Source organism: Pseudophryne corroboree, chromosome 6 (genome assembly GCF_028390025.1).
Source record: "Pseudophryne corroboree isolate aPseCor3 chromosome 6, aPseCor3.hap2, whole genome shotgun sequence".
Lineage (NCBI taxonomy): Eukaryota > Metazoa > Chordata > Amphibia > Anura > Myobatrachidae > Pseudophryne > Pseudophryne corroboree.
Window position 1 is genome coordinate 465,559,075 of NC_086449.1, and position 12,982 is coordinate 465,572,056.

Below are 12,982 nucleotides of genomic sequence, written 5' to 3' on the forward strand. Positions count from 1 at the left end.
AAATATTTTTTTCTTGTATTATATTGTTATTCACAGTGTTTTTCTGTCCTCCTATGTTTCTGTTGCAGCTCCCTATGAGAAGAGCTTGGGACCCTCCATCATGAGGTTTAAACCCCCAGCAGGAGACTGACTGCCCGCCCCAGCTGCTACGGGAACTAAGTGACCCTTACACTGTCACTGTGCAGCCACCACCCGGGCCCCGCGGCACGCTGGTACAGTGGGAAGTGACCAATGACAACAGCCTCAGGCACCATCACCAGTGCTACAGGTGCCGCGCCCGCCGGGCTCTCCACTGCCTGGAAAGTTGCATTCTGTGAGGGGAGTCGGAGAGCTCTCCAAGGCGGGACCCGGGAGGAGGGAAACCCCGCCCGTCTCTCCCCACCCTCCGCTTCTTGTTGATCCTAGGAAAGAGTGTTCTGTAACTCAACGTGTCCGGAAAGGTGTGCGCTCAGCCAGCTCCAGGGATCGGGCATCTGAAAGCGAAAGGGGAAGTGCACGCTGCCACAGGCGGACAGCCGGGATGTTGGATCCGTCTTCCAGCGAGGAAGAGTCGGACGAGTTGCTGGAAGAGGAGCGGCGGGATGTGCTGGTCGTATCTGGCGGCGGGGTCTCCTCTTCTAACCGGCCTCTGCATGCACCTGCTCGGGATCCCAGAGACACTGCTGTCCGCTCCACCCTACCGAGACCCGCCAGCCCCAGCCCGTCTGTCAGCAGTGAGGGGAGAGAGGAGCAGGAACGGGCGCAGCGGGAGGAGAGGGAGCGGAAGAACCGGCTGCAGCTCTACGTCTTCGTTATGAGGTGCATCGCCTACCCGTTCAACGCCAAGCAGCCCACCGACATGACCCGGAGGCAGCAAAAGGTGAGCGGGCACCGGCGGCGGGATGCTCCCTGCACGGGCGGCAACTTCTCCCCACTACAATCTGTTGCACATCCAGCGGCTCCAACGTGTCCCTGCCTGGTGTGCTGCTGTGCTGTGGCAGTGAGGGCAGCATACAGGTAGCTGCGGGCATGTAATATATAAGGTGTCCCTGCCTGGTGTGCTGCTATGGCAGTGAGTGCAGCATACAGGTAGCTGTGGGCATGTAATATATAAGGTGTCCCTGCCTGGTGTGCTGCTGTGGCAGTGAGGGCAGCACACAGGTAGCTGCGGGCATGTAATATATAAGGTGTGCTGCTGTGGCAGTGAGGGCAGCATACAGGTAGCTGCGGGCATGTAATATATAAGGTGTCCCTGCCTGGTGTGCTGCTGTGACAGTGAGGGCAACATACAGGTAGCTGCGGGCATGTAGTATATAAGGTGTCCCTGCCTGGTGTGCTGCTGTGGCAGTGAGAGCAGCATACAGGTAGCTGCGGGCATGTAATATATAAGGTGTCCCTGCCTGGTGTGCTGCTGTGGCAGTGAGGGCAGCATACAGGTAGCTGCGGGCATGTAATATATAAGGTGTCCCTGCCTGGTGTGCTGCTGTGACAGTGAGAGCAGCATACAGGTAGCTGCGGGCATGTAATATATAAGGTGTCCCTGCCTGGTGTGCTGCTGTGGCAGTGAGAGCAGCATACAGGTAGCTGTGGGCATGTAGTATATGTAACGCAGGTCCCAGAAGGAAGCAGCTCGTGTACTGTAGGACTGATTAGTAGGAAGTATTTCTTGATGTGGTATGGTTACATTTGATAAGAGACATACATATTGCTAGTCCCTGTGAATGTGCTACTAATAGGATCCTCAGAATAAATGTTCAAGAAAAGCAGATGAATGGCAATTTTTGTGTAGAGGCTGTGAGAGAAAATGTCTGATATTACCTTCTAATTTGTTATAGAATAATATTCATTGGGGTCGATTCTATTCGGCAACTAATGAATAGCGCCGGGAATTAGCTCCCGACGCTATTCAATTCAGCAACTAGTTACGTCGGCGATGGCCCGTTCTCGCCGACAAAACAGGTTGAATTGTCGGGAGAACGGGCATTCTCCGACTTAACTCCCCGGCGCGAGGCTGATTCCCGACAGAATCAGCCTCGCGCCGGCCGCGAGGCAGCACTTTTGTCGGGTTTCTCTTCTCATCCCCCGGGGATGAGAGAAGAATTCCCGACAATTGCAGGTAATTAGTTGCTGAATTGAATAGCGTCGGGAGCTAATTCCCGGCGCTCTTCATTAGTTGCCGAATAGAATCGACCCCACTGTTGCTATATACCTTTGAATGCAAGTGTATATATACAGTAGCTTGTCTTGTTATTGTCTAAATAGCAGCCTACAATAATATGAACTGAAAATGCCATGGTTTCAGTGAAGGTAAACCAATAGACTGTATATACAATGACGTTTGTCTATGGATTAGCAGCCCTGATCTGTCACTGTAACAAGGTAGTTTATTTATAAATGTACATTTCTCTGCATCTCTTTAATAAAATATCAGATTCCCTGGGAAATAATATTCTGTTACTAATTAGCAGCTTTAGTAGACCCCTGGGTCTCTTACCATGTGATAATCACACAGCATGTTGCAGGCTGCTTGTAGGAAGTTATCCTGGGGTGTATGATTTCTTGGAAGATAAACTCTGTATTTCCTCCGTAAAGGGGAGCATCCTCTGATTTCTGTGAGAATAACACACCTTTTCTGCCTGTCTCCTCTCCATAAGCCTGGGGAAGGAAATCTGTGTGTATGAGATAAACATTCCCTTTCAGACAAATTGTCAGAGAGTTTGGTGCCTCACTCCTGTTCAGGGAAAATATCTGTACTTGGATGCATGGGTTTGTTTTTCTGTAACCTGAACCCTGTACTATTGGGGAATTGAAAGCTACTTCTGTAGCAGAAATATTTGTGGTAGAACAAGTACCCCTAACCATGGTTTAAGGAATCATTTTATCAGAATGGGATTGCAGCAGTCTGTAAATGATGGTTGTCAAGTGAAGAAGTTAATGAAGAAGGTGCTGTAAGAAATTCTCATAACTGCATGTTGACAGTCACAATACCTTCCAAATCTCTACAGGGTGAAGCATTACTGTGATGATTTGTTTATGTGGATGAATGATAGGCAGAATATGCCAATAGATAAGCACATCCTGAAACATGACTAGTGTTTTCCTCCACCGAAACAGCCCCTGTGAATATATATATTTTTTTAACTTTTCATTTGTATTTTAGCCCGTTTAAAATACTGTACTGTTAAAGAAAGCGCATGCATATTTATTTATTTGCATATCAGTTTAATAAGCATTTAGAACTTCATGCACACAGCAAGTTAGTCATGATAACCCTTTCTGCTTTCACCTCCTTTTAAGACAGCTGAAATTGGTTTTAAAGAACTGTCAAATTGCATTTGTCTCTACCAAAATATAGAGACAACCATATACTTTAAGTCCTTTTTTTTTCTTCTTCACTACTGTGCCAAGCAGCTTAAACAAGATAACACCACAAGACCTTTCCAGCCTTTACTCAAAGATCTCTGATACATTGAATCAATTGGACATTGCCAAGGTTGGTAACGCAAATGAGCTAATGGATTCATTGACTGACCAGGAGGAGTCAGTGGGCAGCAATGATGATGGAATCAATTATGCAGTTATGCTAAAATCTAAAGGGCCATATTCACAGGCCGATTTGGGGAGAAATGTGTGCTGAGCGGTGAAGTGAGCGACCTGCTAGATTGGCCTGCATGCAGGCCAATCTAGCACCACAGCGATAGCGATGCGTGGGGCTGCGCATCGCTGTCTCTGTGGGGGGTACACACGGAGTGATCGCTGCTTAAAATCTAAGCAATCTAGTCAGATTGCTTAGATTTTAAGCAGCGATTGCTCCTTGAGTAACCCCCTTTACTTTCCCAAGATCAGATGAAGATTTTATATTCTGTCCCCTCATTTAAAACTCAAAGGGGGGATTCAATTGTTCTGGGCATCTAATTTTCCTGTCTAAACTGGGCTTTTAGACGCCCAAACAATTGTCACTATTCAATTATTGTCTGGACGTACATGCATGTCGCGCCCAAACAGATCGTGTTTATCTGCCTGAAATGGCTAAATCTGTTTAAACTCCTGCTTTGGTCGTCCAAACTCCCATTTGTAGGGGCAGATTGGCTTTATGGGGTTCATGCAGCAGTTCAGAAAACACGGCACTGCTTTGTTGTATTCAGGAAGGGGTATATTATGGAGAAGTCTAAATCTGAGTATACAATCGGCTGTTTGAGTGAATGGCCAATATATTGCGAGCCCGTTGGTGGGTGTATACCCTAGACCAGTGTTTCCCAACCACGGTCCTCAAGGCACACTAACAGTCCTGGTATTAGTGATATCCAGGCTTGAACACAGGTGACTTAATTAGTACCTCAGTCATTTTGATTTAACCATCTGTGCTGAAGCCTGGATATCACTAAAACCTGCACTGTTGGTGTGCCTTGAGGACCGCGGTTGGGAATGCCTGCCCTAGACATATCTGTGAACGGACATAACGTGTCTGCTGTGCTGCACAGCCGATAGCATCTCGCTGTGTGTATGGGCAGTCTGCAGCCTGCCCGTACTCTAGCTGCTGGGGGCTGACGTCGCAGCTGGACAGGCATGTTCAAATGCTCACCCAGCCGGGTGTCTTGACTGACACATCGAGCAGCTGATCGGTAAATGTGTATTCTGGTTCACAGCGACGGCGGGTCCACCGACGTTAGTCAAGTGTGTACCCAGCATTAGATTTCTTCAGTGATGCCCCAGCTCCATGTCAGTATAGTTTCCCCATACAGGAGTATGGGGAGAGCGACTCATTGGAGCACTGAAAGCTTAGCTTTTTTTCCGCTTCCCAAAAAGAATTTGCCATTTCAGGTTAGTGTAAAGAGGTTTTTGAGGGGAGAATAGATGGCTGTCTTCTTGTCTTCTCTGCCTTCTTCATGGACACCGGCAAATCAGAGGGGCCCAGGAGAAAGTGGCAAAAAATACAGCTTAAGGACAGAGAGAAGCCTATGCTGGTTCCCATTACTACCAAAACTGTTACAGCACAGTGGACCAGTCAATAGACTTACACAAATATATCTATACATGTGTTCATGCTAGGCTTTTTTAGTGGGGCGCTGTCAGCTGCCTGATTTTAGAAGGCTAAAATGTGCCATGCACTTATGACGTTGCCTAGCTGAAGCAGCTTGCCGAGGGACTCGGGAGGAAAAGTTGCAGTGAAACGATCACCATCGGATGAATAGATGTGTGTGTGTGTGTGTGTGGCTTCTGTTCACACTGCAGGGAGAGCTTTGGTGCTGCCCAGCATCTTTGGATACCGACATCCGGGTACCAACAACTAATCTCCCTCTTGGGGTGTCCACAACACCCCTGGAGGGAGAATAAATAGCGTGGCATGCATAGCGCTCCACCATGCCCGCAGCGTGGTGAGCACAGTGATCCCGCAAGGGGCTCTTTTGCACTCACCCCACTGCCAGCATTCCAGTGATCGGGATCCCAAAAGCAGGGATATCGTAGTATATACCCCTACAACATCTTAAGGGCACTCAGGCTTTTGAGTGGCCACGCCCCTTTTCGGGTGCAGTAGTACCCTAATGACAGCCAGGCACCCTGCCCCACACTAGACCTGGAGTGAACACTGCAACAGCCAGTCTCTCTCTGCTCCGCTGTACCCAGATTAGGCATCTCTCAGTCCCGCACATCCTCTGCTCATTCACATATGATTTGTCTCCATACTCCACCTCTACCCATCACTTCAGGACATACACAGTCACACATTCAGTACATACTGTCCACTCGCTATATACATACATACACATACCAAACAATCCACACTGTGCAATGGGACTTGGCGTATGCCAGGTCACCCCCTCCACACAGCTAACTTACGGTGGACATCACCGGTGCCTGCGCAGTATCCAAGGATCAGGACAGTGATGCTGTGTGGCAATAATACGCTGCTATGCTGAGGCTGACTTTGTGGAACACCGCAGGATGGGTGAGTATTCCTGATTCACTTGGTAACTTCAAGGTACAGTATATAGTATCGTTATGATGCAATCTGTTTACCGTGACCAGGGCCGAAACTAGGATTTTCGTCACCCGGGGCAAGGCAGTAATTTTGCGCGATCCCAGGTACTGGAGCTCACTCGCACAGCGTCTGAGCCAGCTGCGATTGGCGCCCCCTCAAATCCTGCACCCGGGGCGCATGCCCCCTTAGCCAGCACCCCCCCTAGTTACGGCCCTGCTGTGACCCACTGCCCTATCTTTATGAATAGACCCATATTTCTCTCCAAGCTTTGATAAATACCCCTCATAAGATTTCTTTAAAACTTATCTAATATGAACAGATGTTATGATTATTCTCCTTTAGTTGATGGGGCATTCAGACATTGGTCAAGTTTGGCACAATTTCTGACAAAAAAATACATTTTGTAGCAGACTTGAGAAATGTATTTGAAAGCGCATAATGAACACTCAGGGCGGAATTCAAATGTTTCCTCCCCTCCTGCAATCGCTCCCGCCAGCAGCTGTTCAAATGTTGCTGCCGACGGACCCGATGTCAGCATTTCAGCTGTCTACCACTGGGGGTGGCAAGCTGAAATGCGTGAAGTGACCTGTTTGGGTGCCCAAATGCGACTTTTCGCGTCGTGACCAATAGTTTAGTCGGATTTAGCTGCTTTACGCGGCTAAACCCGACCTCAGTGGGCACGATCAGCACGAAAACGGGGGACATTTTTCTATTGCCCCCTGCGATCTCCCATCACTTTAGATAGGAAATCGGGGGAGATAACACTTGAATTCCGCCCTCAGTGCTCATAGGACATTCACAGAAATAGGAGGAGCAAAACTATGAGCCCACATTCTGAAAAGTAATAAAAAAAAAAGTATTAAAATGGGAATGTAACACACGTGGTATTTTCTGTTGCCAGCAGGAGGGGGTGACACTGTTCTGCCTGCCCACTGCAGTGATCGGGACAGAGGGAGGAGGCGGGAGGGAGGGTAGAGATGCACTGCCACTGATACTCGATCACTGCACACAATCATCCGGACAGAAGGAGGGCTTCCGCCAGGTGGTGGTGGTGGGGTGCCGCAGGGGTGCCTGATCACTGTAGCTGGCAGTGATCGTAATATACAGGGGACAGGGCTGCAACAAGTGCAGGAGGGCTGGCAGGTCTCTGAGTGGGCGTTTCTGGCTGGTCGCATCAGATGAGACCATGTCAGGCAAGTGGTTAATGGGTAATGAATGGACATGTGTGAGGATTAATACAGTTTTACTGTATTTTGGCTGTGAACAATGGTCTGGCTCCAAGATTTTGCAAAAATTTGTCGCGCCCTTTAGTAAGCGTTTAAATTGACACAGCAATAAAAATCGAAAAAATAAATAAATTTTCATTTCAAGAGCATTGCTGGCAAAACAACCACCACTGAGTATTTCTACAGAATACTGAATACTCCTGCGGCTCTGTAGTACCCCTGTCCCGATTACTGCGGCCAGCAGCGATCGGGCAGCCCCGCCTCAATTCCCCCCTCCCCCACCGGCATCAGTCGCAATGTATATCAATGTCCCTATGTTAACTGATGTTCCGATGCTTGAAAAACTTTTTTTCTGCGGTGGGGTACACTGGTATTCCACAGGGAATAACATCGGGGTGTAGAGTTGGATCTTGATCCGAGGCACCAACAGGTTAAAGCTTTGACTGTTTCCTGGATGCACTGCACCGCCTCCATTATATATCCCTGCCTCCAGGCACTGGAGCTCAGTTTGTAAGTTGGTGCCTGCAGTGCAGGCAGCTAACAGGGAGGGCTGCGCTAGGCAGCTCTGAAAAGAGCTTTTCTGACAAGAAAGAAGACTTCAAGGGCAGCATAGGCACTTGGTGCTATATGTCATACTTACCTATCATGCTGCGGCTCCCTCACCTCCCCCAGCGGCGCTGTATACTCCCGTGCCCTGGTTGCCTGGTACTTACAGCGGAGGTGCTCCGGTCTCATCAGGCACACATGCCGCCGCTGCTCTCCTGGATCGCGTGGCTGCACGATAGGGAGAAGGTCCCCCAGACGGGACCCGCCAAAATCGCGATCCGGCCGCGGTCTCCGAAGACGGACCGCGCCGCTGGTGTGGACACCGTGGCCGTGCAGGGACCCCACTATATTCACCAGGGCAAGGAGCACAGGTCGGATTTACTAAAATCCGTTTAGTACAGGCTCCATAGTACCTGGTGGTGAAGTCCAGCAGAGGGGATAAGGCTCTGACCTATAGCCCTTCCCCCAGCCCAAGGCGTCATCTACAGCAGATGTTTCCGCCCTGGATCTGCATCTCTCTCTCCCTCAGCGTTTGGGCACCATTACACAGAGTTGTGCTGATTCTAGGACTGCTGGGCATTGTCTCCTCTGTAAAGCCGCCTGCCTCATCAGCTCTGTGCATTTACAGGACACTTAACTAACACTGTCTAAACGACATGTAGAATACTTAAGAACAAGTGCATAGCGATAGGGATATTTAGTACAAGTATCCTGTGATATATATCCAGTATTTACTGTGCATTGTTATATCTGTATACATACATAGCTTTACTAAGCATTGCTAGTCCAGTGCAGGTTTATTGTTGTTTGTAATAATTTCTCTTACGTCCTAGAGGATGCTGGGGTCCATATTAGTACCATGGGATATAGACGAGTCCACCAGGTGCCATTGACACTGTAAGAGTTTAATAGTGTGGGCTGGATCCTCCCTCTCTGCCCCTCCTACCAGACTCAGTTTAGAAAATGTGCCCGGAGGAGCCGGTCACAGCTAGGGGAGCTCTACAGAGCTTTTCTAGTAAAGTTTATTTTTTTACAGGAGGCTGTTGGCAACAGCCTGCCTGCAACGAGGGAATGAGGGGGGGAGCAGTGTCCGCCCTGCAGGGTCTGAGCCACTGTCTCAGCTGACTGGACATTGAGCTCCAGAGGGGACAGATTGCGTCCCGCCACAGGGGAACGCCCACCCCAGCAGCAAGCCGCCACCCCCTTACATAGCTCAAGTGTGGCGAGTGAGTCACTGTCCCCCCTGACAAGCGGGGGGTCAGTGTGAAGATGGCGGCTTAAGGGTAGGAGCGCAGTATTAACTGCGCTCCCGGATGGCTCAGCGGTACTTTGGTGCGGCGCTGTGAGGGGCGCCCTGAGCAGCACCTGACCCTTCACTGACCAAACAAGCCTGTCGGGGTCTGCAGATCTCAGCCAGCACAAACTCCTCAGGCCAGTATAATCTCAGAAGAGCGGGAAGACAGCGCCATTAAGGGGGTGGAGCGTCTCAGAGCGGACCCAGCAGCGTGCAGCGCCATTTTCCTGTTTGCAGACACGCTGCCAGTGGAAGAACAGTCCCTCCAGAGCACCTCCAGCTATCTGTACGGTACCAGGGGGTTGTAGAAGGGAGGGGAGGCTATTAATGGACACAGTCAGCGCTGGTTTAGGGTCTCCCTATACCTATAATAGCGCTGTGTGTGGGTTGGCTCCAATCTCTCTGTCTCTCTGCCATTGTTGGGGGGGAAACTTTGTCTGTCCAGTACCCTGTGTGTATTTGCAAACATGTCTAGAGACTCTGTTTCATATGCTGCAGAGGATTTATCTTCCCAGGAAGATCCCATCCCATGTAATCAGGGTTGCACTGTTGTAGCGCAGATCCCAGCTAGAGAGCCGGAATGGTTAGCCTCTCTTAGGGGGACTGTTTCTCAGATTTCTGATAGGGTTGCTAGAACTGAGCATGCAACTCGAGTACTGTAATCCTCTATGGTTGTATGGTCTGATACTGCTTCCTCGGGGTCCCCTGCGGTACATTCTCACAAATGTGCACTTGCCAATCTTATGCAGGACGACACGGACACCGATTCTGACACTGCAGACGGTGATGGGGATGTGTCGAGGGGGACGGCATCACTTGCTAAGGGGGTGAGTTGATGATTGAGGCCTTAAGGGATGTGTTACACATTACTGACACAACTCCTGAGCAGATTGAGGAGGCCTTTTTCACGGACAGTAAAAAGCCCCCCATCACCTTCCCAGCATCTAAGGAATTAAATGCTATGTTTGAAAAAGCCTGGAAAAATCTGGAGAAAAAATTCCAGATCCCTAAGAGGGTCTTGGTTGCTTTTCCCTTCTCAGAGGAAGATAGAAAAAAGTGGGAGTCTCCGCCGATAGTCGACACCTCTGTCTCCAAGCTGTCAAAACAGGTGGTGTTTCTGCATTGCAGGACCCGGCAGATCGCAAGGTGGATGCTACGCTAAAATCCATTTTCACCGCTTCAGGGGCTATATTGCGGCCTACTATATCCTGTGCTTGGATTTCTAAAGCTATTGCCAGGTGGTCAATCACTCTGCAGGAGGAATCGACTACGATGGATAAAGGTGACGTTGATTTATCTTTACGTAATCATGATTCTGCAGGGTTCCTGGTAGATTACATGAAGGACCTGGGTTCCATGGCTGCTGGGATCTCCTCCATGTCCGTCTCGGCTCGCAGGGGTCTTTGGCTGCGCCAATGGTCTGCGGACGCGGAATCCAGGAAGAGTGTGGAGGGCCTATCATGTACAGGTCAGGCTCTCTTTGGGGAGGCGCTGGATGTGTGGATTGCCACGGCTACCACGGGTAAGTCTCCTTTTCTCCCCTCAGCTGCACCGTCTACGAAGAAGCCTTTTACACCAGCCACGTCAAAGCCCTTTCGGCCCGCGAGGCCTGGAAAGAACAAGCCTTCGAACACCTTCAGAGGTGGCCCTGCTAAAGGAAAAAAGCCTGCTCCCGCAGGTTCCCAATACTAGAAGCCTGCTTCTGATACCCTAAAGTCCTCCGCATGATGGTGGACAGCTAGACCTGGAGGAAGGTCAGGTGGGGGCAAGACTCCGGCATTTCAGCCACGTCTGGGTGTCGTCTGGCCTGGACCCCTGGTTACTGGATATGGTGTCCATGGGGTACAGGATGGAGTTTCAAAATCTCCCACCTCACCGTTTCTTCAAATCAGACTTGCCAGCTCTGCCGGCAGACAGAACAATTCTTCTGGAGGCCATCAGAAAATTAGTGGTGGCAGAGGTCATTGTTCCAGTTCCACCTCATCAGTGGAACAAAGGTTACTATTCAAACCTTTTCATTGTACCGAAGCCGGATGGTTCGGTACAGCCAATTCTGAACTTAAAATCTTTGAACCCTTATATCAGGGAGTTCAAATTCAAGATGGAGTCTGACCGCTGTCATCTCAGGACTGACGGAGGGGGAGTTCCTGGTGTCCCTGGACATCAAGGATGCGTACCTCCACATTCCAATCTAGTCGCTGCATCAGGCATATCTCAGATTTGCATTGTTAGATGATCACTATCAGTTTCAGGCGCTGACGTTTGGCCTCTCCACAGCACCGAGGGTCTTCACCAAGGAGATAATGGTTCTCCGCAAGCAAGGTGTGAACATAATTCCGTATTTGGACGATCTCCTGATCAAGGCGTCATCCAGGGAGAAGTTGTTACGATCCATTGCTCTCATAACACAACTGCTCAAGGAGCACGGTTGGATCCTGAACCTTCCAAAGTCTCATCTGGAGCCGACAAGGAGGCTGTCTTTCCTGGGGATGATCCTAGACATGGAAATGCAGAGGGTGTTTCTGCCGGTGGAGAAAGCATTGGTGATTCAGTCAATGGGCCTGGATGTCTTAAAGCCTACCCGGGTATCGGTACATAAGTGCATCCGCCTTCTGGGGAAGATGGTTGCCTCCTACGAGGCTCTACAGTACGGAAGGTTTCATGCTCGATCCTTTCAGCTGGATCTCTTGGACCAGTGGACAGTATCTCACCTACACATGCACCAGAGGATACGTCTGTCACCGAAAGCCAGGATTTCGCTCCTCTGGTGGCTACAACTACCACACCTTCTGGAAGGCAGAAGGTTCGGAGTTCAGGACTGGATCCTTCTAACCACGGATGCAAGTCTAAGAGGTTGGGGAGAAGTCGCTCAGGGGAAAACCTTCCAAGGAAGTTGGTCGAATCAAGAATTCCTTCTCCCAATAAACATCCTGGAGCTATGGGCCGTGTACAACGGCCTTCTGCAAGCAGCACACCTTCTGCAGGGTTGGGCTGTTCAGGTGCAGTCGGACAACGTGACCACAGTGGCCTACATAAACAGACAAGGCGGAACGAAGAGCAGGGCTGCAATGTCAGAGGTGTCAAGAATCCTCCTCTGGGCAGAAAGACACACTGTGTCACATAGACATGATGGCCTCCCGCCTTAACAAGAAGCTGCGGAGGTACTGTTCCAGGTCGAGAGACCCGCAGGCAGTGGCGGTGGATGCACTGGTAACACCATGGGTATTCTCGTCGGTGTATGTGTTCCCTCCACTTCCTCTGATACCAAAGGTTCTTCAACTGGTAAGAAGAACAAAGGTTCTGGCAATCCTCATTGCTCCGGTCTGGCCAAAGGGGCTTGGATCTGCTGGATCTTCTGTTGGAGGATCCAAGGCCCTTACCTCTTCGGGAGGATCTGCTACTGCAGGGGTCATTCGCCTATCAAGACTTACCATGGCTGCGTTTGACGGCATAGCGGTTGAATGCCAGATTTTAGCTTGGAAGGGTATCCCGAGTGAGGTTATTCCTACCTTGATTCAGGCTAGGAAGGGGGTAATGTCTAAACATTACCATCGTATTTGGAAAAAATGTTTCTTGGTGTGAATCCAAGAAATTTCCTGCGATGGAGATTCAACTTGGACGTTTTCTCCTTTTCCTGCAAGCAGGTGTGGATATGGGCTTGAGATTGGGCTCCATCAAGGTCCAAATCTCTGCTTTTCCATCTTCCAAAGACAATTGGCTGTCCTCCCTGAGGTTCAGACCCTTTTTGAAAGGGGATCTGCACATCCAGCCTCCCTTTGTGGCGCCAACGGCACCTTGGGATCTTGATGTGGTGTTGCAGTTCCTGCAATCAGCTTGGTTTGAGCCTCTACTATAGGCTGACATCAAGTTTCTCACGTGGAAGGCGGTCACTTTGTTGGCCTTGGCTTCTGCTCGACGCGTGTCTGAATTGGGGGCTTTATCTTGTAAAAGTCCCTA

At 49.9% G+C, this 12,982-nt stretch overlaps 1 protein-coding gene across 9 annotated transcripts in view; it reads left to right on the top strand.

The window, feature by feature from the left end:
* The first annotated feature begins 217 nt into the window (after positions 1-217).
* Positions 218-12,982, top strand: part of CADPS2 (calcium dependent secretion activator 2) — a 919,737-nt gene continuing 906,972 nt past the window's right edge. For 2 of the 9 annotated variants that reach the window (XM_063927182.1, XM_063927183.1), the window contains exon 1: positions 219-859. In XM_063927182.1, coding sequence (XP_063783252.1) covers positions 521-859 — 339 coding nt within the window. In that variant the 5' untranslated portion in view covers positions 219-520. Of the gene's footprint in view, positions 860-12,982 lie in introns of all 9 variants that reach the window. The other 7 variants (XM_063927184.1, XM_063927190.1, XM_063927185.1 and 4 more) reach the window with 4 other exon arrangements.